Raw genomic sequence first — 27,159 nt, 5'->3', positions numbered from 1 at the left:
TGTCTCTTTCTGTCAGAAGGCCAGGTGGGCTTCAACCTTGGCCCTAGACATATACCTCAGGGCTAAGCACACAGCATTTGAGGAGTGTTATGCATGATCCCATATACGGGCTGGGGACCCAGAGGGGAGGGCACCAAGGAAGAAAAAAGGCAAGAGTGTGTCCACCTTGGAGTCAGGAGGGCCAGGCTCCAATCACAACTAGCCACTTATTAGGTGAATTGACTTGAGCAAGTCACATAAACTCTATGCCTCAACTTCTGTCTGTAAAATGGCAGCTATGGGGACTATTTGAGAAGGCGAGTGTGAACTACTGACTAGTGAGTGTTAAACCACGCTATTTTCCATCTTCTTGTCCGCTGCCGCACGCACAGTCATGCAGCGGGCAAAAGGGAGTGCTAAAACCTAAGCCTGACTCCGGAGGCCGCGTGTTTCCTGGCGTGAATGCCCCCCACCAATGCAGTAGGATGACGAAGGGCTCAGGTGGGGGCCGCAGCGAGGCGGGAGCTGTGGGGGAGGGGAGAGCGGCCGGGAGGTGGACCTCGGGCCTACGAACTTTCTGGCCACAGATAGGTGGGGCTGTGTGAGGCAGGAGCGAGCTCCGGCCCCTGGGGCTGCGCACGGAGGGCACACGGCATGGGCCCGGCGGACCTGGGGTGCCCGGGCCTCTCACCTGTGAGAGCTGAGGGCGGGGGTCGCATTCCGAGGCCGCCCCCCGCCCAGCCCCAGCGTCCAGTCGGCCACAGACGGGCGGCTGCCGTGGCCCCACTGCGCGGGCGGGCAGACCGAGGCCCGGCCCGGCCCCGCCGCCTTCCCCGCCCCCGGCGCGCCCCTCCCCGGCTGCCGCGTCTGCGGCTGGGCCGCACAGCGCCCGCCTTGGGGTTCCGGCGGCAGCACCTGGGCCGCGGCTGGCGTCCGGCGGGGGCACGCTGCCTGCCCCCTTCCGCCATGAGCTCGGCCGGCGCCGCGGACGCCCTGCCGGCGGGGTAAGTGCGCGGTGGGGGCGGCCCCGGGGTGGGGTGGGTGGTTGGGGGACGGGCGCGGGGCCGGGCATTTCCCCTGCCACCGGCCCACCGCCCGCACTGCGGCTTCCAGCCCCTCACCCCTGCCAGGCGTCGCGCCCGGCGTCCGGGAGCCGGGGAGTGGGAGAGGGCTGCGGACACTCGCGCGGGGAGAGTGGAGGCGCCGGGGATCCAGGGGCGATCACTCAGCTCTGGGTCCCAACTTTCGCACGAAGCTGGCTGTAGTAACGGCCACGTCAGAGTCGTCTCCCTCCCTTCGTGGCGTTTACACCTGTGGGTGGGCTCTGTTATTATCATCTCCGTTACAGATGAAGAAACTGAGGCATAACTCTTGGGTGACCTGCATCCCTTCACCCGGGAGGTGAAGGGTGTACCTGGGATTTGAACCCAGCTCTCTCTGATTCCAGAGCCCCCACCTGCATGCCATACTGTTTCATCTTCTGGGATATTTGAAGGAATTGAAAAGCTAAGATATGAATCAGCTGTGCCTACTGGGTGCAGCAGGAACTGGGGTAGTAAAGGTGGGTGTTGTCACTTTCAATATGGCTCTCCCGCTCATCCCCACCCCACTGAGGAACTGTGTAGAATCCCTGCACTGCCCCTGTTAGCAGTGATAGATGTTAGGTGCTGGGAGATGTGGAGCAGCTCTCCCCTTCCGGGGCCTGGGTGGGTAGGGGGCGTCTGCTGGAAGCCCTGACTGCTAGGAGGTTGCTGGGTGGAGATCTGGCTCAGGTGAGCTGGGAGGTGCCTGCCCTACCTGGAGCCTCACCACCAGGGACAATATTTGCCAAGGGCCTCAGGACTAACACATGAACAGGAAGGTGAGGCTGGTGCCAGCTGCAGCTGCAGGCCTCCATAGGGCCTGTGTGTGCATCCTGGGTGAAGGCTTAGAAGTTGGGTCACTGGGGGACACCCCCCCTCCCAGCCTGGGGGACGGTTGCCTGGTGAGTTTTGCCTTGACCATGTTTATTGTATGATTTTGGCCACGTTCTGTATCCTCCCTAGACTTCTGGTCCCTCCTTTGGAAAATACAGGGAGTCCAGGCCTGGCTGCTCTCTTCCTGCTCTGAGTTGAAGTCTGTAAATCTGGAGTCTGGTTAGGTCCCTTCTGCCCAGCCCTGACTAAGCACCACCCTACTGGGCCCAGAAAAGAAGCTTCCAGGAGAGAAGGCGGGCATGGAACAGGGTACCTATCAAAGAATCCTGAACTCCCAGGCTAGAAGCCACATTCATCCTCTTCCTTGCACACTTATATCCCTGCCTGAGTCCACTCTACAACTCCAGGCTCCTCTGGCCCCTCCGTGGGCCTCCAGGGCAGCAAGGTCAGTCTCCTAGCACTAGTGGATCTTCCTCATACTGAACCATACCTGCCTCCACTGCATGTTCTCCAGGTCCCAATCTTCTTTGAGGCCACACAGGTCTGTCTGCCCCTGTCCCTGGTCAGTGCCATCTTGGTGGGGTCTGAGCAGAGCGGAGGCAAAGCAGTTCCACCTACACCATAGACACTCATTTAGTCACTCAACAAACACTCCTGAGGCCTGCTCTGGGCCCAACCCAGTATATGAGGGTCAGTGGTAAACAAACTGAACTTTAAATCTCCACCACTTCAGAAGTTATGAAATATTTTTAAGCCTTCAGAAAAATACAACAAATAATAAAATGAACTCCATGCCCTTGTCATCCAACTTTTTAAATGTTAACATCATGCCCATTTATTTCATATTCTTCTTGTTAAGAAATAAATTATACCAGAGACTGTTGAAGACCCTGTGGACCATCCCCTCTTCCTTCTCCCACTATCCTGAATTTTGGTTTTGTTACTTCCATTTTTTTATTTTTAAAAATTGTTTTATATTTGAGTATAGTTGACACGCTGTGTTACATTAGTTTCAGGTGTACAGCATAGTGATTCAACTCTATATTATGTTGTGCTCACCACAAGTGTAGCTACCATTTGTCACCCTACAACACTGTTACAGTATTATTGGTTTTGTCATTCTATGTTTTTATTCTTTTGCTAAGTGTGTGTAAATCTAAAAAAAATGTAGCCTGTTCTGACTTTAGAATTTTTATATAAATACAGCATGAATCATTCTACAGCTTGCTTTTTCTCACTCAGCTTCAGGTTTCTGAGATGTAGCCTTCTTGATCCTTGCAGCTCTGGTCCCCACTTTCCCTGATGTATGGCATACCACCCGATGTAGAGTCCCCCATTTGTTTATCGGCCTTCTTTATGGACATTGAGGTAGTTCCCAGCATCTTGCTATTCAAACAGTTAATATTCTTATAGGGTTGTCCTTTGTACACATGTGAGTTATCTTTTCGGTTGTCCCACAGGAGTGGAATTGCTGGGTTATAGGACATTCAGTATTTTGAAGTTATTTGGTTTCATTATAAAAGTAGTGCTGCTGCAGAGGTGCCTGGGTGGCTCAGTCAGTTAAGTGCTCGACTCTTGGTTACGGCTTGGGTTATGATCTCCCAGTTCGCGAGATGGAGTCCTGTGTTGGGCTTTTGCTGACAGCATGGAGCCTGCTTGGGATTTTTCTCTCCCTCTCTCTCTACCTCTCCCCTGCTTGCTAGCTATCTCTCTCTCTCTCTCTCTCTCTCTCAAAAGTAAATAAATAGACATTAAAAAAAATAAAAGTAATGTTGCTCCAGACATGATGGAAATACATAACCGTAGAAAAAAAGTAACAACGGCTAACATTTCCTGAATACTTCTTATTGTGCTTTACATTGTCTTAGTTGTTCTTTTCAACAACACTAGGAGGTGGGTACTGCCACTCTCATTTTATTGATGAGAAAACTGAGGCTTATAGAGGTTAAAGAACCTTCCTAACTTTTTCCAACAGGGTTATCCACTTTCAATATCTCTCTCCCTCTCTCCCCCTCTCTCTCCCTCTCTCTCCCTCTCTCTCCCTCTCTCCCCCTCTCTCCCCCTCTCTCCCCCTCTCCCCCTCTCTCCCCCTCTCTCCCCCTCTCTCCCTCTCTCTCCCTCTCTCTCCCTCTCTCTCCCTCTCTCTCCCTCTCTCTCCCTCTCTCTCCCTCTCTCCCTCTCTCTCCCTCTCTTTCCCTCTCTCCCTCTCTCCCTCTCTTTCCCTCTCTCCCTCTCTCCCTCTCCCTCTCTCTCCCTCCCTCCCCCTCCCTCCCTCCATCTGTCCCTTTCCTCTGGCTCCCCACCCAGCTTGTGCTCTCTAAAAAAATTTAAAAGAAGAAAGGTCACTTTGGAAGCGATAGGTCCCCATGCACAGATCATCCCCCTGCTCCCCTCAGCCACAGTTCCCCTTGAATGGTGAAGCAGGGAGGAAAAGCCAGCTGTGGTTCCATTCTGCGCCCTAAGTGACTTCCTTGCACTGCCTCTACTGCCCCCGTGGGGAATGAGAGGTTCCTCTGCTCCATCCAGCTCTGCCCATCAGATGTCAGGGTAGCAGCTTCCAGGAAGACTAAAGTGGGGAGGGGGAGGCAAAGGGAGAATGGGGTGGGGTGCCTGGGTGGCTCAGTCGGTTAAGCGTCCGACTTCGGCTCAGGTCATGATCTCACGGTCTGTGAGTTTGAGCCCCACGTCGGGCTCTGTGCTGACAGCTCAGAGCCTGGAGCCTGCTTCAGATTCTGTGTCTCCCTCTCTCTCTGCCCCTCCCTTGCTCATGCTCTGTCTCTCTCTGTCTCAAAAATAAATAAATAAAAAATAAAAAAAATTTTTTTTAAAAATCTGCTAAAAAAAAAGGGAGAATGGGGTGACTTCAGGCTGTCTGACACCCCTTCCCCTACTCCACCTCCCTTCTCACTCCGGCCTCAAACCTCCCTCCCCTGTGATGCCAAAGCTCCTGGCATCGGTTACCAGCCCTGCTCTATGCTCCATCTAGCTCAGCGCCCCCCTCCCCACCTCCATGCCTCAGGTTCTCCAAGGCACAGTGGAAAGGCCACCATCAACCCCTCAGAAGCTCAGTAATGTGTTAATCTGGGCTGGCAAGGTGACTTGGAGCATAGAGGTCTTGAAGACATGGGGACAGCCTGCAGAGAAGTGGGGACCTCAGTCACAGCCAGGGGAAGAAAAATGTTTTTGGCCAGTTTGCTTTTATGGAAAGCATTTCTGCCTTCTCCTAGGTTCCTGGGTGGAGGAGACTAGGCCCCTGCCCTCACTGTCTTTATCTCCTTATCTGTCAAATGCAGATAAGCGTGCCTGCCTCTGGGCTGGTGGGAGGATTGAGAACTTGGAGTGATATTCTCAGTGGTGGTGAATTAATGCAGTCATTAAGTCAAATGGGGTCAGTGTCCCCAGCCTTCCTGAGCTCCCCAGCCAGCCAGGACACCCCTGCCTCACCCCTCCAGAGGAGGCTTTCTAGAGCCTGTCTTGCCACCTTGCCCCTATAGCTTGTGCCTCCTTGTCACTGTGGTATCATGACTCTAGCTCCTTGCTTGGCTTTTTCCCTTTCATGGACTTCTTTCTCCACCTTGTCCTCAGTTCAGTGCCATCTTTTCCAGAAAGCTTCTGTTGAGTGCTCCCCTTCCACTTCTGGGCGTCCTTAGCCTTCAGTGATTCCCATGATGCAGCCTTGATGATTCTGGCTGTCAATGCCTCTGTCTGCCTCTATCTCTCTGCTAGACCGTGAAGTCTTCAAGGGCAGGGCCAGGGCTGGGCCAGAACCAGAGATTAGAGGGTATTTGTGGGAGAAAAGGAAGGTGAAAATCAGCCCCAGGGCCACCCCAAAACAGCTCCCAGTCTGGAGAGTCACCTCAGAATCACCTCACTACGGTTCAGCAGAAGAGGTGCTAGGGTTGCCAAGGGAGGGAATTCACCTCTGTACTCTATGTCCATCTGTCTGTGCATCTTTCTCTCCATGTGGACCAAGCAGGCAGAACCTCTTTCTTTTTTTCTTTTTAAATAAATTTTTAATGTTTATTTATTTTTGAGAGCAGAGAGAGAGAGAGAGAGAGAGAGAGAGACAGAGCATGAGTGGGTGAGGGGCAGACAGAGAGGGAGACACAGAATCCAAAGCAGGCTCCAGGCTCTGAGCTGTCAGCACAGAGCCTGACGTGGGGCTCGAACTCATGAACTGCGAGATCATGACCTGAGCTGAAGTCGGATGCTTAACGGACTGAGCCACCCAGGTGCCCCCAGAACCTCTTTCTTGATGGGAGGCGGATGTGGTGGTGGTAGTGGTGGTGGTGTTTATACAGAAATGGGAGGTAGGCTCTTGGCTCTGGAATTGTTTAGAGATAGTCATAAGCCAGGACAAAAGACTTGTCTTCCTGGGGCTGAGCTGAAGGGCACTGGCTCAGGCAGAAACTTGTTTAGGACCCATGCTTGGGCATGTGATCTTGGCCTAGTCACCTCTCCTCGGTGCCTCATCTACCATGGGGATAATAATCCTACTTCACAGGCTTTGTGAAGACTCAAGGAGAGAATGCCAGTTAAACACCCAGGGCAGTAAGTGCTCACAGAATAGGCAGACTGAACACCAGTCACTAGACTAAGCCCTGGGCACAAAGGAAGACACTGTGCCCTTCTCGTGAAGAGAGGGGCAGGGGCTGTTTCTGATGGGGCCTTTTTGGCCATGGAAAGAAACTTGGTCTTTACCTAAGAGAATGGGAAGCCAGTGAAGGATTTCAAGTTCAGAAGTGACATGGTCAGATTCAGGTTTTAAAAAGAGAACTTTGGCTGTTATGAGAGGGATGAGTTAGAGGCAATAATGCTTCCAATATTCTCCCTTATAAAAACTACCTAGAGGCTGGATGGGTTACTCCAAACATGCTTTAAAATACATTCCTGAGTTTCCACAAAGTAACAAATCTTCTCAAGCCAAGAATAAAAAGCTGAAATCATGCTGATAAATGAGATGAAGCCATAGCAATGTGAAGGTATTTATAAATTCCAGAAGTCTAAAACCTGGAGGACTTCGTTTTTGTTTTTGTTTTTAATTTAAAAAAAAATTAACGTGTATTTCTTTTGAGAGAGGAAGATACAGGGCACGAGTGGGGAGGGGCAGAGAGAGAGGGAGGGAGACACAGAATACAAAGCAGGCTCCAGGCTGATGTGGGGCTTGAACTCCTGGACTGCGAGATCATGACCTGAGCTGAAGTTGGTAGAGCCTGGAGTTTTAATGACCATTCAAGGGATGGGCCAGCCCAGTGATAGTGTGAGGAGTTGAAACTTGTCCCCCTTATACCACCACATGAATCTGGGACCTCCAAAGAGCTATCCCCCCAGCAAATAGGAATATTGACCAGAAAGAGGTAGACACCCTTTTATAAAGGGGGACGACAGGTCTAGTGGAGAAAAAAGGCTCCCTAGAAACTTATAAATTTTAATCTGCCCTCACACAAATTTTGGGTTTGAAAACCTATTCCTTTTGTGGTCCTAGAAATACTAACCTAAAAAAGTAACTTAAGTATCATAGGATGGTAGCAGCCCAGGGAATCTGGCCAAAGTAAATGAAAATCCTCTCTGGAGGAATAGATCCTTCTCCTGAGATCCCTTTGGGATCAGCCAAATAGGAACTCGTGGTTAAATTACAAAACACACAAGGAAACAAGTCATTGTGAGTAGTAGACACCAAAAGCAAGAAAAAACAGAATTTGTTTCACTGAGAGTCTAAAGATGCTAGAATTATGAGATCTAGAATATAAATGTTTTTAAAACATGTAAAGGAGTCAAGATGGACTTGAAATAATAAGCAGGGAACAAAATACTGCCCAAAACGACCAAGCAGATTTGAAAAGGAAGCAAATGGAATTTCTGGAAATGTAAAATATAATCATTGAAATTAAAAACTCAGTAGACAGGACAAATAGCAAATCACACATGCCTTGTAGAGAATTAGTGAAATGAAAGATCTGAAGAAATCACTCAGATTGTAACAGATTCAAAGAGATTGCAAAGAAGAGAGTTGAGAGACCTGCAATACTGAGCAGAACGATTTAACAGAGAGAGAACAGGGGCAGGAGGAGTGAGAGTGGAAGGGCCAGTCTTCCATCAGCCCTGGGTGCTGGTGGCCTTCACTGGGCACAGAAGGGGCTGGGCTAAGAGATTTTCCAGAGGCGGAACTGATAGGGCTTAGTGATGGGGTAGACGTATCAAGGCTGACTGTCAGATTTCTGGCTTGAGAAACTGGGTAGAGGGATGTCATTTATCAAGATGGCAAAGACTGGGGGAGAACAGGCTTGAGAGAATGAACAAGAGTTCAATTTTGAACAAGGTACATGTTTCAATGTGTTGCAATTTGCCAGGAAGATCTGCTGCTGCATCAGAGAGGAAGAGACATTAGAACTGGGAAAGTTATGTATAGATGTTTACCAGGTGGAAAGGGACTCTCTTAACTAACTTTGGGGGGAAAGGATCTCCTTTCAGTGAGGTCATCAAGGCCCCTTTTGGAACCTTCTCTCACTCAGAAGAGACTTCTTGAGAAGAGACATCCTCAAGATAGGACTCTGGGGATTTCATAGTTTAATCTCATATTTCAGTTGGGGAAGCCGAGACCCAGACAGCTCAGGGATTTGTTCCAGCCTGAGACTCTTCATTCAATCAGTTTTAATTCACTTAACAGATACTTATCAAAAGCCCACTTTGTACCAGATGCTAGATTCTGGGCATACAGCACTGAACAGAAGAAGGAATCCTGCCCTCAGGAAGCTTATTTTTAGTGGAGGGAGACAGACAAAATAAAATAAAATAAAAAAGAAAGAAAGAAAGAAAGAAATATGTGTATGTCAGAGAGTGATAAAAGCTATAGAGAAATGTAAGGGCTGGAAGAGGGTCAGGTACAGGGAAGGTGGCCTTTGAGAGGCCTACACACCACAGCCCATTGTGACAGTGTCTCTGGAGTTCTAGAGTGCAGGCTCAAGATGGGCAGGAGAAGTCCTGGAGAAGGAGGAAGAGGAAAAGGACTGAAGTGGGATTTAGAGGGTGGGCTGTGCCCCCCTGGGGGGCGGGGCAGAAAAGCTTGATGGGTCAGAAGGGCCATAAAGACTCCCTTTAACCTTGTGAGGGGTAAGATAAATTTGTTCCTGAGGCTTCCTTGCTCTCCATCCTCTGCTCCTCTCCAAACCCCTCCACCAGATCTCAGATGACACCCCCATTCTTCTTTTCTCCCACCTTTAGGAACACTTAGAGGTATGTCCAAATTGTCTTTGTGTCCCCAAACCCCTCCACCAGATCTCAGATGACACCCCCATTCTTCTTTTCTCCCACCTTTAGGAACACTTAGAGGTATGTCCAAATTGTCTTTGTGTCTTTGTGTCTCCTCCCCTGGAGGAGCTTTTGACAGGCATCCAAGGCTGGCAGGGAGGTTGCATGGGCCCTGTGGGGCTTTGTTCTAGCCTGGACAGGGGTTGAGGGCTCTTGGTCACTTCTGTGTCTCTCCCAGCAGGACTCCTGTGAGCAGCCTCCATGAGGCCCTGGACCAGTGTATGACTGCCCTGGACCTCTTCCTCACCAACCAGTTCTCAGAAGCACTCAGCTACCTCAAGCCCAGGTGAGGCTTAAGCCCAGATTGGGGGTGGGGGCAGGTGTGTGTGTGTGCACACGCATGTGCACATACATGGGAGCCTACGTGTAGTGTCTGGTCATGGAGAACCAGAGGTCTTATGTAAGAGGAACCCCATGTAACTGAATCTCTTCAGCCTTCTGGGTCACCATGACCCCTGGGAGTCCCATAAAAATAGGGGCTCAGGCTCCCCATTCTACAGCCCTGAGCAGCCCAGTCCTCCCCAAGGTCACTGTGACTTCCTTACTTTTGGGTTCTTATGGCCTTTCCCAGTCTGATTTCTTGTTCCCACTGAATCCACTCGGGGTTTTTCCCCTGTCAGCTGTAACACAGCCGCTTTTCTTCATTTTTCCCAGAGTACCAAAGATTTGAGTTGCTTTTACTCAAGTCTTTTAGCCATTTCTTCTAGTGTTTGCTGCCTTATTTCTAAATAATAGGCTTATATTGCTCTTTGTCATTTTTTTCTACTTTTTAAAAACATTAAGAATTTATACTCCATAAAATTCTTTTTTTCCTTTTCAATTTTTTTACCTTTTACTTTTAAACATTTATTGGTAGACAAGAATTTAGCTTTCTTACACCCCTGCTCTACCTCCCTTCCCCTTCCCTCATCCTTTCTCTTATCTTTATATTACAGTGTCTGGAAAAGTTTATAGTATTTGCATTATTATAATTAGGTAACTAATGCTCATCACAGAGATGAGTCATACATTGTAAGATTACACTTCTTTTTTGGAGTTAATTGTCTTTCTTTTTAAGATTTTTTATTTTTATTTTTAAATAATCTCTACACCCTATGTGGGGCTCAAGCTCACAACCCTGAGATCAAGAGTCATATGCTCCACTGGCTGAGACATTCAGGTACCCCTGCCTTGTCTTTTCATTGGCCTAATTTACTGTACATTTATCCTGAACTCTTTATAACGTTTTTCCTGGAAACCTGTCCCCTGGAGGATAGTTGTGTCTACTGGCCATCTCCCAGCCATCTCCTGGAACTTCTCTCTTATTTACTTCTTTACTTCTCTCTTGTTTCTTTGACCTGGCTTTTTCTCTGGTACTCTCCCTCATTTTATCAGAGCATATGCTTTAGAAACTTCCTAGGAAGGAGTTACATGAATGTAATTCTCCCCCCTCAGAATTTTGAAGGCATTGCATCCCTGTTTTCTAGCATCTACTATAGCCACAGGAACTCTAATTTTTTCTAACTTTGCACGTGATCATTTTTCCTTCCCCAGAAATGTTTAGAATCGTCTCTTTTATCCTTGCAAATCTGAAATTTCATGATAATGTGCTGAAATGTAGGTATTTTTAAAAATAATTTGGAGACTGCCTTTTGGTTCTAGGACATTGTCTAGCACAACCCCTCCATGTTCTGTCTCCCTTTCTCAGGCTTTCTTTAAGTCAAACATTGGACTTCCTGGGCTAGTCCTCTTCTAAGCCTCCTACCTTCTGCTCAGTTTTGCATTTCTTTCTCTTTTTGTTTTCTCTTAGTTTGGGGGTGATTTCCTCAACCTTATCATTAAATCCTTCTATTGAGTTAGAAGAGATCCTTCTATTTTCTTTTTTTCTGAGATCATATGATTAATTTCCTCAGACTCATTGTTTTCTGAATGTTCTTTTTTTCCCTACAACATCTTATTCTTGGTTTCTGGGTGCATTCTGTTCTTTATATCTATATTTGGAGTATGAGAGTCCTTAGGACAGGGCCTGGCATATAGTGAGCACTCTAGTAAGTATTTGTTGTTACTTTTATCACAGAATATGTTTCTCTTTTAAATGCTTTATTATTTTCCTGTATAATCTCCATTTTTTCCAGGTTCCCTTTTTCTATGTAATGGGAGAATCTTCTGGTGGGGGCTTTCCTCAAATGCCTGATGGTCCCTGACTGGTCATATTTAAGAGCCAGTTCTTAGCCTTGTAATTGGTGGGATTGGCTTTTGGATATTGGGGGAGGTGGGCAAGGAAGGTGGCAGGGAGGAGGGACAGGTAATGACCAGAAGGGAAGCACCTGGCTCCTTGACCTTGTAATTGCTGGGATTGGCTTTTGGATGACCTGGCCCCAGATGTCAGCTTCTCCAGAGAAGCTGTTCCGCAGCCTGGTCAGAGTACCCCTGGCTGCCTGAATTCTGGGATTGGGGTGGGGGTGAGGGACCCAGGGGCTAATCATGTGTGCTGCCTCCTTGCCTAATGCCTTCTTTTCAGCTCTAGGTTGTCGTTGTCCTCTGCCACATCTGGTTCCCTCAAGTTCTGAGTGAAGGCAAATGCTGACTCGGGGACTGCTTCCCCTGGGTTCACAAGCCTGACCTGTTCAATTTCTGTAGACTTGACTGACCCATTGTTGTCCTGTTTGGAGTTAATGGCCCAGTTTCTGGGGGCAGTGGGGATTCCAGCATGTGATGATCATGAGTCTTATAATGATCCCTCCGCAGCAGTCCCCGCACCTCATCCCCACCCTCTGAGGGGATCTGGGCTTGAGGTGGGGTAGGGGTTGGGTCTGCAGCAAGAGTGTGGCCACAGTCTGAGGCAGGCCAAGCTCTGTCTTGCTCCATCCCTGAACATCTAGGTTCCCCTCCCAGTATTTTGGAAGACTCCCCAGCTCCACTTCCCTTCTGGTCATTACCTGTCCCTAAACAGGCTCTTCCCTGCCACCTTCCTTGCCGACCTTCCCCCACATGTTCTACACCCCCTCCCCACAGCCACTGCATGTTGAGGGGCTGCCTCATCCTCCCTCACCTCAGTAGGGCATTCATTCCCTCACCTCAGGAGTCCACCTCAGGCCCTACAATTCAGGCCTCAGAGAGGAAATGCTTGCCCTGAAGGAGGCACCATGGAGAAAACCAGTTTTTCCATGAGGGTATCTTTTAACTTCACACTTAAGGTAGTGAAGCTACTCTTTATCTTAGCTCTTGTCCCATTCCAGAAAAGAATCTTTTCTTTCTTTTTCAGTTTAAGAGTGTTGTTCCCAAACAGTAGATGTTATTAACACACTTCTCACCCACACCCACCTTGTGACACCCAAAACATGTTTTGAGAAATTTGGCAGATGCTAGAGGTTGGGATGGAGGCTTGGGGTGAGGAGGACAGGAAAAATATCTCCCCATCTTTATTAAGAACCACTGGTCTAGGGGAAATAATTTTTTTTTAATTATTTATTTATTTTGAGAGACAGAGCAAGTTGGGGAGGGGAAGAGAGAGAGGGAGAGAATCCTAGGTAGGCTCCACACTGTCAGCACAGAGCCGGACGGGGGCTTAAACTCATGAAACATGAGATCATGACCTGAGCCAAAACCAAGAGTTGGATACAACTGACTGAACCGCCCAGGCGCCCCTAGGGGAAATAATTCTTGCTAAAAAATGACCTTTCCTCTCCATTTGTAGCCATTGAAGCTTCAAAAAATGTTGAGGTCCAGTTTCATTCACTGTTCCTCATTGTGCATGCAGTGTCTCATTTAATTGTTATTCATACTTTGCCCTCAGAGAGTAATGGGCTCATCAGACTCCAGCCCCCCACCCACTCCTCCCCAGCCTGGGCATTTGTTTTCTGTGTTTGTCACTTCTTTGAGTAGCTTTATTTTACTTTGCCTTTGGTAGAGGGAAGAGCTGGAGGCCCCAAGGCTTAGCTGATCTCCACATGGCCAGGGAGTCCCCAGGTCCCAACACTGTGCTCTTCTGATGGCTCTTCCAGTGCCCTCTCCAGTTTGACAGCTGGTCTGGGCCCAGAAAGTGGGACCCCAGTGGGCATCATGTCCCAGATTTGGGTTTAGCTCAGAGGTGAGGGACTCTTATTTTCAGGGGTCAGGATTTTGTAAGCAAACAAGAACTTTGGATTATAAACTAAACTTGGGGTGTCTGGGGTTTGGGGAGTTGTCCTACCTCTGTACAGGCATACCACATTGAAATTATGCCAATTAATAATCCTACAATGACCTCTGAGTATTCAAGTAAGAGGAAGAGTTGCATGTCCCTTCTTTAAATCAAAAGCTAGAAATGACTAGGCTTAGTAAGGAAGATGTGTTGAAAGCCAGGACAGATCAAAAGGTAGGCCTCTTGCACCAAACAGCCACGTTATGAAAGCAAAGGAAAAAGTTCTTGAATGAAATTAAAAGTGCTCTTTAGTGAATATACAGAATGATAACAAAGTGATTGCTGACCACATTGCTGATATGGAGAAAGTCTGAGTGGTCTGGATAGAAGATCAAATCAGCCACGACATTCCCTTAAGCCAAAACCTAATCCAAAGTAAGGCCCTAACTCTCTTCAGTTCTGTGAAGGCTGAGAGAGGTGAGGAAGCTGCAGAAGAAAAGTTGGAAGCTAGCAGAGGTGGGTTTGTGAGGTTTAAGGAAAGAAGCTGTCTCCATGACATGAAAGTGCAAGGTGAAGTGACAGGATGTAGAAGCTGCAGCAGGTCACCCAGGAGCTCTACTGAGACCATTAATGAAGGTGGCTACACTAAACAACAGATTTTCAGTGTAGATGGGACAGCCTTATACTGGAAGAAGATGCCATCTGGGACTTTCATAGCTAGAGAGGAGAAGTCAGGACCTGGCTTCAAAGGACAGGCTGGCTCTTGTAAGGGGCTAATGCAGCTGGTGACTCTAAGTTGAAGCTAGTGCTCCTTCACCATTCTGAAAATCCTAGGGCCCTTAAGAATTATGCTAAATCTAGTTTTCCTGTGCTCTTTAAATTGAAGAACAAAGCCTAGATGACAGATGTCTGTTTCTAACATGGTTTACTGAATATTTTATCCCCATTGTTGAGACCTGCTCAGAAAAAAAAGATTTCTTTCAAAATACTACTGATCATTTACAATGCACCTCATCACCCAAGAGTTCTGATGGAGATGTACAATGAGATTAATGTTGTTTTCATGCCTGCTAACTCAGTATCCATTCTGTGGCCCATGGTTCAAGGAGTCATTTCAACTTTCAGGTCTCTCCACATAAGAAATCTATTTCATAAGGCTAGAGCTGCCATAGGTAGTGATTCCTCCGATGGATCTTGGCAAAGTAAGTTGCAAACCTCTAGAAAGGATTCACCATGCTAGATGCCATTAAGAACTTTGTGATTCATGAGAAGAGGTCAAAATATCAACATGAGCAGGAGTTTGAAAGAAGTTGATTGCAACCCTCATGGACGACTTTGGGGGGTTTAAGACGTGAGGGGAGGAAGTTAACTGCAGATGTGGCAGAAAGAGCAAGAGAACTTGAATTAAAAGTGGAGCCTGAAGATGTGATTGAGGTGCTGCAATCTCATGATAAAACGTGAACGGATGAGGAGTTGCATCTTGTGGATGAGCAAAGAAAGATTTTGATTTCTTGAGATTGAATCTATTCCTGGTAAAGATTGTTGAAATTACAACAAAGGATTTAGAATATTGCATAAACTTAGTTGATAAAACAGCAGCAGGGTTTGAGAAGATTGACTCCAATTTTGAAAGAAGTTCTGCTGTGGGTAAAATGCTATCAAACAGCATCACATGTGCAGAGAAATTGTGAAATTGTGAAACCAAGCGTCCACCAGTGCAGCAAAACTTCATTGTCGTCTTTTTTTTTTAATGTTTTATTTATTTATTTTTTTGAGAGAGACAGAGTATGAGTGGGGGAGGGACAGAGACAGGGAGACATAGAATCTGAAGCAGGCTCTAGGCTTGGAGCTGTCAGCACAGAGCCCAGTGCGGAGATCAAACCCACGAACCATGAGATCATGACCTGAGCTGAAGTCAGATGCTTAATTGACTGAGCCACCCAGGCACCCCGTGTCTTATTTAAAGAAATTGCCACAGCCAACCCATCCTTCTGCAACCACCACCCTCATCAGTCAGAAGCAATGAACATCAGGGCAAGATCCTTCACCAGCAAAACTATTACAGCTCAATGAAATGTTAATAATGATTAACATTTTTTTAGCAGTAAAGTATTTTTTATTTATTTTTTAATTTTTGAGAGAGCGGGGAAGGGGCAGAGATAGAAGGGGAAGAGAGGATCTGAAGCGGGCTTTGTGCTGACAGCAGAGAGCCCGACATGGGGCTCGAACTCATGAACTGTGAGATCATGACCTGAGCTGAAGCTGGACACTTAACTGACTGAACCACCCAATAACCCAGCAATAAAGTATTTTTTAATTAAGTTTTGTATTTTTTCAGACATAATGCTGTTACATACTTAATTAAACTTTTATGTGCACAGGGAAACAAAAAAATTCATTTGACTTGCTTCACTTTATTGCAATGGTCTGGAACCAAACCTTCAGTACCTTCCATGTATGCCTGTACCACAAGTCCCAGTCCAGAACGCAGTTGAGGGCCTTCCAGTGGTAGGCTGGGGAAGAGCCAGGATTCCTAGCTGCAGGTGCATATTGGGCACTCGGCCTCAGACTAGAAATTCCACTTTGCCTGCCAGCTGCCCATGTGGGGCTGCCCCTCCTTCTGGACTCAGTATCCGACTGGGTGCTTAGGGCTAAGTCCCAGGTCTCACTGGTGTGGAGAGAGGAAGAGAGGGGCAGGGGCTTGAGAACTCAAGAGGCCTGGGGTGGGAGGGGATTATCTGGAGGGATGGGTCTGGGTACTGCCAGGGAAACGTCTGCTGAAGGAGAGAGTTTCTCTCTAGGGCAGTGACCCTTGACCCTGGCAGACTCACATTTATTGAGCATCAATGATGTGGCTCTGGCCTGGGTGTCCTATTTAAGCAACCCAGAGCCCTGGGAGAGAATGATTATTGTATCCATTTTACAGAGGAGAAACTTGAGGCTCAGAGAGTTTATAAGATTCACCAGGATCACACAACTGGTAACTGGCAAAGCCAAGATTCCAGCCTGTGTCTCAGGGACGCTGAAGCCTGAGTTCTGTCCCCACTTCAGGCTGTGGCCTTTTTTCCACAAGCCACTGCCTTCAGATTAAGGAGTTCTAGCAAAGACCTGGGACAGCTGCCAGGGCTGGTGAGGGGTGGGCCAGCCTTTGGTTTCCTTTAAAAACCTTTGGCTCCCCAGGATAATATTACCTGGGCAGAGAGGTCACCCAGAATTTACACTTAATTTACAAAGAGTTTTTAATTTTACAGTTTTATGAATAAGAAAGGTATGAAAAAGGGTGAAGTCATGTGATTTTACAATAGAACAGTCATCTCTTTCCCCTGAAGTTCCCAGCATAAGCCTGGCACTGAGGAGTTTTGTAAATAATTAATGAGGGGATGTGTAGGGAAGGGAGTGAAAACTGCTGTAGCTCCTACCATGTGACGAGCAAGAGTGGTCCCCCGCCAATCCCATAGGGACCTGGGCAGGCCAGAATTATTGTCCCCATTTTGCAGAAGTATAAATCAAGGCTGAGACACGTAACTTCCCCAAGTGCAGAGGGGAACTGGCATTTTTCTTGTCCCTCCCTTCCTGCTTTTCTTTCCATGTGTTAGACTAAAAGCCCCTGCCATATGCTTTTCTGTGAGAGGTCTGGGCTGTGAAGAAGCAAGATGGCAGGAGGAGAAGGCTTCCTGAGGCTACTCACAAAGGGCCTGTGGCGCTGGTACTGAGGACAGAGATGAGTTCCATACAAGCTCTGTCCTTGAGGTGCCCACAGTTCAGTCTGAGGAGAGAGCTAAGCCTCTGCTGATATAAATTCAGTATGACCTGTGCTTCATTATAGACACATGCGCCCTGAGGAGGGAGCCTTGGATGCCCAGTGGCCTTGGGGGCAGTTGAGAGCCTTGATAGATGAGTCAGGGAGGGCAGGTCATGGGGCAGAAACAGAAGTGACAAGAGGGCTGGGCTGGAGAGGTGGGCAGAACCTGTGTTGTGTGGAGCCTTGGGCCCAGGCATTATATCATGGGACATGAAAGCCATGGGAGAACTGAACCAGAAAGCCACATGGTCAGATGATGGGATGGGGAAAGGCAGGAGGGGGTGAGGCCAATAAGGCCCAGGGAACAAGGATAGGGCAAGCGCAGGGGGCAGGGTGGGGAAAGGGAGCTTGAGGATAGAAGGGACTTGGGCTCTGCTCTAGGAGGTGTGGCAGAAGGTGAGAGGCAGGCACTGGGCATACGGTCTCAGGCCAACAGGTTGCTGAAGTCCTACTTTAGTCCACACAACATTCTTGCTGCTGCCATTCCTACAGAATGGATGAGAAACAGGCTCAGAGTTGGAAAGTCACTTGGTGCCACTAGCAGGAAGGAGAGGAGCTGGGATCTGAGGCCTTTTGAGCAGCAATGGGAGGGTCAGACCTTGGGAGAGTCTCTTCCGCTCTCTGAATCTCTGTTTCCCTGCCATGATGGGTGGGTAGTTTATGGAGGTGATCGGCACAGGCCAGCTACCTCTGGAGGTCTGGGGGTTGGCGCTCTCATGTCCCTTCTCTCTGGCAGAACCAAGGAGAGCATGTACCACTCGCTGACATATGCCACCATCCTGGAGATGCAGGCCATGATGACTTTTGACCCTCAGGACATCCTGCTTGCTGGCAACATGATGAAGGAGGCGCAGACGCTGTGTCAGAGGTCCGGGCCATGGGGCGGGCAGGGATGAGGGGTCATGAGGTCTGTCCTTCTGTCTTCTTGGCCTATCCCAGTGCCTAAATGCCACTATTAATGCTTCTCCTTTTGGCTAAGAGGATGTGTCCCCAAGCGCTAGGAGCTGTCCCTGTCAGCTCTGCCTCAGGAGTCTTACGATCTGAGCCAGTCTCTAAGCAGCTTCCAGGGGCCAGGCCTGATTTTAAGGAGATGAATTCTGGCTCTGTCAAGTGGTAACTCTTTGATCTTGGGCAAGTCTCTCTCTGGACTCAACTTTCTTCATATGTAAAATAGGTATGAAGGTAGGGCTGTTGTGGAGACTGAATGAAGACACGGGTCACAGGGCCTGGTGCATAATTGGTATTCAGTACACATAAACCGCTTGAGTGAATGAATGAACAAACGGACCCTCAGTGTTTATGCACAGCTGGAATCGTCTTTCACTAGGCACACCCCTGGGCCAGGCCCTGTGCTGGGTGGGCACTGGCCACCTCTGACACCTGAACTGCCTGGTCAGGGGCTGTAGGGTTCTTGTCAGAGGAGCAGGAAAGGCTTCCTGGAGGAGGTTATGCCGAAGCTGCTTCCTGAAAGGTTGACTGGAAACTGGCCAGGGCAGAGAAAGGAGGGGAGGGGGCTCCAAGAAGGGGTAACAACAGAAGCAAGAGTGTGAGAAAGCCTGGACTTGGGAGAGTTGCCAGTTCAGTGTGTGTGGAGTCCATGGGAAGGGTGGGAGATGCATCTGAGCCCACCTGGGCCCCTGGCTCACCCTCACTGAATGACTTGAGGCCCCTTTTTCCTCTTCAGGCACCGGAAGAAGTCCTCTGTAACAGATTCCTTTAGCAACCTGGTGCATCGCCCCACTATGGACCAATTCACGGAAGGTGTGGCATCTCAATGTCCTCTCAACCCCGCTGACCCCAGGCAGCCCTGTCCCTAGCCCAGGAATGGGTGGGGAAAGGGGCGGTTAATCTCCCAGTTTCACAGAGTGGGCTGGGCCCTTTTGAGAAGTTGCTCTCAGGTGAGCTGGGGAGCAGGGGAGGCTCACTTACCTGATGGCATTACCTGCTGAGGACCTGGAAGCTGGGGAGAGAAAATGCCATCACGAGGTCATTAGCTTTGCTTTTCAGGCTAGGGTGGGCTTAGAATTGTGTGTCTGGTTAGGTTTACTGGCCTGATGATCATAGTGATCACAAGTGCCCTGGAGGGGAATATGGTTTTGGAGCCTGCACTGGGATCAGATAGCTGAAGGCAGTGGGAGAGATGGTCTAGGCTGCCAGAGCCTGTGTGCAGCGACCCCATGCAGCAGTCGCCGAGGTAGCAGCAGCCAGCTGGAGCAAGGTAGGGCTCTTCAGTGCAGGAGCAAATGGTGTTCTCTAGCCTCAAGAGCCCTTGAAGTTTTTAACACAAGACAATGAACCTGACAAGGCCATTCCTCCTTCTTGCCTTCCATAGCTCCCTGATACCCACAGGGCCAAATCTGCACCCCCCTCCCATGTATAAGGCCCTTTGAAGTCAGACCTCTGCCCCTCATCTTTACCTGTCCCCTAAGTCTCTCCCTACCTTAACCCCATTTCGACCTTCTGTGGCTTGGCTGTCCCCAAACATCAGAGTTTTTTGGTTCTCCCAGGCCTCTGCCTAGAAAGCTCTTCTTGCCTCACCTTTCCATTCCTTTTCAATTCAAATGTCCTTTCTTCTGGAAGTCTCTCCTGACTCCCTGGGCTGTGTGAGTTCTCCTTCCCTTACTCCTACAGCCTGTGGGCTTCCCTGGATTAGGATCTTCTTTGTTTATCCATTCAACCCAGCACCTTCTCCTTGCCTGGCACTGTGATGCGTGGAGAACAAGAGAACAAGGCCTAGGGCCCTATGTTGACATTCTGGATGGTGGGATGGGGGAACCAGGTGGAAGGCAAGTGCAAGGAGTGAGAAAATTCTAGACAGTGCTGAGAGCTGTGAAGGAACCAGACCACCTCCCAGAGTGGGGAGGATTTGGCCTGTGCTGCCTGCTGAGAGTCCCAGGAGGCCTCAGGGCTGGTTTTCTCCCCGCAGAGGAAATCCATGCTGAAGTCTGCTATGCAGAGTGCCTGCTGCAGAGAGCAGCTCTGACCTTTCTACAGGTAGGAACCCTCTTCTTGTACAAGCAGCCTGGGGATTTCAGAAGATCAGTCACCAACTCCAAGCCAGAGGGTCTATAAGCAGCCACAGTCCGCCTCCTTATGGTCCGGGAGAAGACTGAGGCTCAGTCACCCCAACACTCCCAACCCTAGCCAGGCTCAGTGGCAGAGGTGATGGGCTTTACCCCCTCCACACTCAGCACACATGTTTCCATCCACTACTAGGATGTGCTTCCACCTCACGACTGCTGTTTTCCTGCTGAGGGTCACGTGGGGTGACCAGCATTAGCACAAAGCCTGCTTTGTACTTGATTCATTCAACAAACAAGTTTGAATGAATCAAACTTGATTCTACGACATACCAGGATTTATGTGTATATTATACGTATGTAGTTTTTACATACCTTACACACATTGCATGTTGTTTTTACATGTACATGTATTGTTAAATCTTCACCACAGGCTTGTAAAGGGGAGGATTAGAGGGGAGTAGCCACTTTCACAGAGTCACATGATTAGCAAATGGCAGAGCTGGGATTTGAATACAGGTCTGGTTGGCTTGGAGCCTGTGCTCCTCACCACACAGTGGTAATTATGAGAACCATCACTTCATGATTTCACCAGAAAATCTGGGTTATAACATAACAGTCATCATGTAAATACATGTGTTGGGGTAGACAGGCACATAAGAATTTTATTGGGGTACTGTTTACTTTTGTTAGCTGTCCTCCCTTTTTGTACCTCACAGAATTAGATAATCCTAATTCTTCATTAGGATCACTGTTAATAATTGCATTGTGTGTGGCCTTTTTTATTCTATTATTACACATAATAAACACCCGTGAATTCCCCCACCTAATTAGAGAACAGAATACTGCTGACGAGTCTTCTACCCACCCTGTCCCCTGCTTCCTTCATGGGGAAACCATTGGCTAGAGTTTTATTATCCCCCAACCTATTTTTTAAAAAACAGTCTTCTCAGCTTCCTATTCATGTGTGAGGAGCATACTGTTACATTTTAGTTAGCTTCAAGCTTCTTAAGGCCTCAAGCTGTGTGGGACTTGCTTTCTTTACCCAACCTTATGTAGTTGTATAATATTCCCTTCTATGGGTATAGCAGTTTGTTCATCCAGTCTCCTGCTGAAGGGCATTGGGGTTGTTTTGGTTCTGTACTCTGTGAAGAGTAGTGCAGTGAACATTCTTGAAGGTAACTCCTGTAGCCCATGTTTGTTCGTTTCTCTAAGGCATACTCATGTACTCCCAGGAGTGGAACTACAGGTGAGCTGTAGGTATTAGTGCTTTAAATTACAAATGTGACCAATAGATGCTTGTTGTAGAAAACACAAATAGTCCAAAACTGAGCATCCTTCTTGCTCTCCCACAACTCCTCTACCTGGAGGAGGCACTGTTAACCACCGGGAGTGCCTCCTCCAGGCCCTGGACATTTTGGAGATCTTGTTTGGCAAGCAGATCCTCATCTCAAGTCCCAGGGGTTACAGAGGACTGGATTGGCTAACCCCTGAGTGCCGCCCAGAACCCCTCATAGAGCTGGGCCCAAGGTGGGGCAGGCCGGGCCCAGAGCCTTGTATGATCCCTCTCAAGCCTGTGGCTACCCACCCAGCCTGACTCTTAGCGTCTCTCCCTCCTGCAGGATGAGAACATGGTGAGCTTCATCAAGGGTGGCATCAAAGTTCGAAACAGCTACCAGACCTACAAGTGAGTGGGGCTGGTCTGGGGGAGCCTGGGGCGACAGCATCTACTACCCTGTGCCTCTTAGGCTGCTTTGTGGGAGGTAGCACTGGCTGGATGCTGGATGCCTAGAATGCCATGTGACCTTAGGCAGATTTCTGCACCCTCGGGACCTCAGTTTTCCAGAATATTATTTACGTGGTTTCCTGGGTATATCTGTTCATTTGGTTCCCCTGAGTCTATGCCTGACCCTGGGGAAAATAAGACAGATTCTGCACAAATAGCTTGATGAGGTAGAGGCTAGGAGACAGACACAGGAACAGTAATTTTGAGAACAGCAGCAGAACCCCTGCGTATCCACTAAGGCCCAATCCAAATGCCACCTTCCCCATGAAGCCTTCCTTGGACCCCTCTAGTACACAGGGATGGTGTCCACACACACAGCCTCCCCAAGCTGGGAGCTCCCTGAGGGCCAGATCATTTCCATGCCATCTCAGCACTGGGCCAAGCACAGGCTTTGTCTAGGGATAAAAGAAATAAGACTCAGTCCAGAACACTTCTACTCAACATGGCACCACAATTCTTGTCTCTAATTCTAAAATTTAAAAAAAAAAAAAAAAAAAGCTTTGAAAGCCCAGTTTCTTCCCCCAAGTTTGGCATTAAAACTCACTTTCTATTAAAAGTTGAATTGACTTGAGACTACTTATCATCTTTATTTTCTCCATCTAATGTGACTGTTTCCCTGGAGAGAGATTGTGAGTGTGATTTCAAGGTACCACTGGGATATAACACACCATGTAGTATATGTACACTGCATGGCCTTGTGGGTCTGTGCTGGAATTGTGCTCTGCCCCCTCCAGTCTCTTCAGCTACCAAAGCGATGTTTCCAAAGCACAAACCTTGTCAGGTCACCCCCTTACCAGTTCCCGACACTCCTCTTGCTTTTAGGATAAAGTCCCGAGTCATTCCGGGAGCTCCTCCTAGCCCTCCTAGCAACAGCTTCCACCCCACTCTGCCTCAAACACTTGTGCCTTCCCTCAGTTTTTCAGACATGCTGAGCTCATTCCTACTTCAGGGATTTTGGACATGCTTGTATGTCTGCTGGGAACACTCTTTCTGTGCCAGGCTAACCATCCCATCCCTAGGGTTTCAGCTCAAGTGTCAGCTTCTCAGGGAAACCTTCCCTGAACCCCAGACTGGGTAAAACCCCAGGAGTCTTCTCCTTTGAAGCCCCCCTCCACCCCCACAGTGACTTGATGGTGGGGGCGGGGGAGGATCTGTTCCCTAGAGTGGGAGAGTTGTGACGGCACAACAGCGCTTGGTGGCTTTGCTTCTAGCTGTCGTCCAGTGCCTGACACAGGGAGCCCTCAGTCAGTGTTTGATGATTGAAAGGCTTCAAGATGCTCATGGCCTGGGAAAGAGGCAGGCACATCTTTAAAGCTTCTGTCCTGCCCAAGACGGGCTGGGATATGGACTCTGTGCAATTGATGACCAGGAAAAAGAAGGGTGGATTTCAACCAAGAGACCCCAGGTAGACTTCCTGAAGGAGGGGGTGTTATAGTTAGCCCAGTGGCTCTTCACTGGGACATTTGGCAATATTCAGAGACATTTTGGTTGTGACAACCTGGGGGGAGGTTATGTCTGGCATCTAGTGGGTGGAGGCCAAGGATGCTGCCAAACATCCTATGATATACAGTTAGCCCCCTCCTTACCTGAAGAAAGAATTTATCCAGCCTAAAATGTCAGTAGTGCCAAAGTTGAGAAATTGTTCTAGACAGAATGAAGAGCATGTGAAAATGCTTAGATGCTGGACAAGGCAAGTGTGCTGGGGCTGATAAAGCTGACGCTCAGGGGCAAGGACTACGTTATTAGGCAGACGGGGTCAGAAATTCCTTGAATGTCAGCTCTCTGATTGTCAGAACTGTTATCAGTCTACCACCAGGGAGTTCTGAGATCATCTGGGAGTGGGGGACAACCTTAGTCCCAGCTGGAATGGGACCTAGCCGCTGTTATGTGGCTGAAAAGGACTTTGCCTGTGTCCACAGGGAGCTGGACAGCCTCGTGCAGTCCTCACAATACTGTAAGGGAGAGAACCACAGGCATTTTGAAGGAGGGGTGAAGCTCGGCGTGGGAGCCTTCAACCTGGTGAGTGGGAATTCACCTTCACATGGTCTCTGCTGGCCTACCATGCTGAGCGCTGAGCTGATCCTGGGACCTAGTGATAAAGCAGATGCATTGCCAATGTCATGGGGAGCTCAGAGCTGGGATGGAGGTGGGGTGGAGGTGCTTCAGAGTCTCTCTGTGCATTTCTTCCCAAGTCAAGTTGAAAGCTTGAAATGCACCATGGTGGCAGTATTTATAGGACCAGAAAAAGACAAACACAATAAATCAGGGCCTTTTCCATCCTGGAGAGCTGGTGGTTAAACATTGACCAGTAGTGGGGAGGGAGACAGGTCTGGAAGCAGCAGGCAACCTGCAGGGACAGAGCCAAGACCCCTTCCTGGAGGAGCTGGGGAAGGTTTCAAGGAGCGAGGAGTATCTGAGCTGGATCTTGAAGGATCTATAGGTGGGGAAGGGCATCCTAGGCAGAAGGAATGTGAGAGAGGCTCTGAGCCTACTCCTGAGAGGAGGAGCTGCTCATTGAAAATTTAGACTCTTGGCCCTGGGTGTCCACAGACCTGTCTAGAAGTGTGTGTGGCAGGGGATGGCTCTCTCCCCTCTAGGCAAAGCCTGTTCCAAGAGCAGGCCTTGGGTGGTGGGGTGTCCCTGCCCCACTCTGGGTTCCAGTTTCCTTGTATGTAAAATGAGAACGGGGATCTTGGCCCAAGTGCTGAGAAGTACAAACGGCAGAGTTCATTGGATGCTTTAGCAAGTTACAGCTGGACTGTCCTGGGTTTAAGAACTGGCTTCCCCTCTGATGAGCTGTGGGGCCTTAGACATGTCCTGTCACTTATCCATGCCTCTATTTTTCCATCTGTCAAAAGGGGCAGTAATCTTTCTTTGCAGGACTGTTCTGAGGATCAAATGCAATGATGGAGCCCTGGTGCAGAGCAGGGATTCTTTGTAACAACAATAATGGCTAACTATTATGTGCAGGCTCCATTATATGCTTTACATATATTAATTTGATCCATCTTCACAGGACCCCGAGGAGGTAGGGGGCATTATTCCCAGATGAGGAAACTGAGTCATAGAGGGGATATGTAGCTAGCCCAGGGTGACCCAGTGGGCATGGTGAAATTAGGATTTAGACACAGTCTGCTTCTAATTGTCACACTGTAGTGCTTCTCTATCTAGGGAAGTTGGCTTTATGGGAAACCTGGGGCTTTCTTGTGGGCATTCTGGAGATAGGTTCTACTCCCCCAGGATTACCCCCAGGACTCTGGGGGCTTGGGGAGTAGGAGGGACAGCTCCAGCCCCTCCACAGGCCCACCTGCCTCTGTTCCTGCAGACGCTGTCCATGCTTCCTACCAGGATCCTGCGGCTGCTGGAGTTTGTGGGGTTTTCAGGAAACAAGGTAACCAGCTGACTTCTGGGACCTCTGAGTGGCTCAGCTGAACAGGGTGAGGCTGAGGGGCTGCAGGATCTGTGTGCCAGTAATGGCACAGCACCCCTCAGTATGTGGCCCTGGACAAGGCCTAGGCCTTTCTGAGCTTCAGTCTCCTTTCCAATCAGATGGGGCCAGTGATACCTGCCTGGCCTCACACAGGGTGAAGAGGCTCTAGGGTAAGGGTGGGTATGAAGGGCAGCTTCGTGCAGTGGTCTGGAATCATGTTCTCTGAGCCTGACCGGTGTCAGGATCCTGGTCCTCCTCCCTTTGGAAGACCTTAAGCAGGTTCTTTCCCTTGGGACCATTTTCTTGTGTGGGAAATGGCTGAGGGAAGCCCTGCAGACCTTGAGGGCAGAAACCAGAGGACTGAAGCACCCAGAGGCTTTGCTAAGGGCAGGAGTCTAAGTACTAGGTAGCAGATCAGGGGGAGCTCCCTGGTGGAGCAGGCCCCATGTGGCAGAAGGAACAATGGCCTGGAAGTTAGGAGCCTTGGGTCATTCCAGCCTCATCTCCTTCTCCTTGTGATTTAGAGCAAAAGCCAACTTCCTCTGGGCCTTTTTTGGGTGTAACAAGGGACTTTTTTTTTTTTTTTTTTTTGACTGATCACTGCCTCTCAACTTGAACTTCCTCTGACCTTTCCTGATTTTTGCCATGTCTGCAGACCTCTGTGTTATTATTTATGTATTATTCTTCCCAAAAATGGTTCATATTTTTTATGTAAGTTTATCTAAAGGAAACATTACTACATAGAAAACCCATATTATTTGGCACGATAAGAACATAATCATAGATATAGTGAGGGCCAAGCAATCTTGCAAAAGCAGGTTGTATGATCTGTAGAGGCTGTTTTCCTGTGAGAAGAGGTTTTTAGAGCGACAGGGATGTTGAACGCACACCAGCACGGGACTGAGGCTTTCTCCCTGATGCCATGAAGACAGAGAATTGAGAGGGGAAGACCCTTACGTGGGACTCTATGCCTCATGTCTGTCTGGAGACCTTTAAAATCTTGGTTGCCATCTGTGGTCCATGGCCCCGGTCTGGGGAAACAGTAGCCAGAGGCTCTGAAGGTCCCTTTTAGTTTTGTTTTCTTAAGAAGGCCGTTGGGTCACGAGAAGGATTTCAGGATGATGACAGGAGGGAAGAGGATGAGAAAGGCCAAGGGGTGGGATAATGTGGCCTGCCTGGCCAGGAGGAGAGGGAGGCGGTGTCAGAGTGTGAGGGCCCTCAGGCACCAGCTCTGGCTTTGTCTTATCCTAAAGGCAAGGAAGCTTTGGAGGGTTTGAGGTAAGGGTGAGGTAAGTCAGATTTGTGTATTAGAAAGAACAAGAACACCCTGGAGAACAGACAGGATGGGCAGAGACTACAGAAAGGGATACAAGTGGAATCTGGCTTCTCCTCTTCCCCAGCCAGGCTCTAGAGTCTTCTTGTCCAGGAAGCCTTCCCAGACTGCAGTCATCTTGGCCCCATCTATGCCCTGAGACTGTGGTTAGGATTATTTGCCTAAATGGAATCTGGCCTCCTCCTCCTCCCCCACCAGGGGTTGCTCAGGGGCTCAGTACCCACCATGGGGGCAAGCAGGTGAACAAAGGCAGGAACGGGGAAGGGGCTGTTGCAGAAATAGGGAACACCTGGACCCAAGCCTCTGCCCTGGCCTTGGCAGCAGTGTCCCCTGCCCCCCAGGAAGGCTGCTGAGGCCCCTAGAGGAGGCCTGGCCATCAGGATTCCAGATGTGTCTGGAGTCCGGCGCTGTCCCCTCCCATTACCCCCCCACCCCCGTTCCAGCAGCACTGCTCTCAAGGCTGTCCAGCCACCTCCCAGGCCC

General features: G+C 49.0%; 1 protein-coding gene across 4 annotated transcripts in view; it reads left to right on the top strand.

Moving 5' to 3' along the window:
* The first annotated feature begins 358 nt into the window (after positions 1 to 358).
* Positions 359 to 27,159, top strand: part of TTC39A (tetratricopeptide repeat domain 39A) — a 41,206-nt gene continuing 14,405 nt past the window's right edge. For 3 of the 4 annotated variants that reach the window (XM_032594300.1, XM_030328325.1, XM_030328324.1), the window contains exons 1-8: positions 946 to 983; positions 9,385 to 9,489; positions 17,844 to 17,975; positions 18,792 to 18,868; positions 20,034 to 20,101; positions 21,750 to 21,814; positions 23,833 to 23,932; positions 25,239 to 25,304. In XM_032594300.1, coding sequence (XP_032450191.1) covers positions 946 to 983; positions 9,385 to 9,489; positions 17,844 to 17,975; positions 18,792 to 18,868; positions 20,034 to 20,101; positions 21,750 to 21,814; positions 23,833 to 23,932; positions 25,239 to 25,304 — 651 coding nt within the window. Of the gene's footprint in view, positions 481 to 945; positions 984 to 9,384; positions 9,490 to 17,843; positions 17,976 to 18,791; positions 18,869 to 20,033; positions 20,102 to 21,749; positions 21,815 to 23,832; positions 23,933 to 25,238; positions 25,305 to 27,159 lie in introns of those variants that run through there. The other variant, XM_030328326.1, reaches the window with a different exon arrangement.

Source organism: Lynx canadensis, chromosome C1, assembly GCF_007474595.2.
Source record: "Lynx canadensis isolate LIC74 chromosome C1, mLynCan4.pri.v2, whole genome shotgun sequence".
NCBI classification, from domain to species: domain Eukaryota; kingdom Metazoa; phylum Chordata; class Mammalia; order Carnivora; family Felidae; genus Lynx; species Lynx canadensis.
The sequence above is the reverse complement of the archived record's forward strand: the minus strand, read 5'-3'. Positions and strand labels throughout refer to the sequence as shown.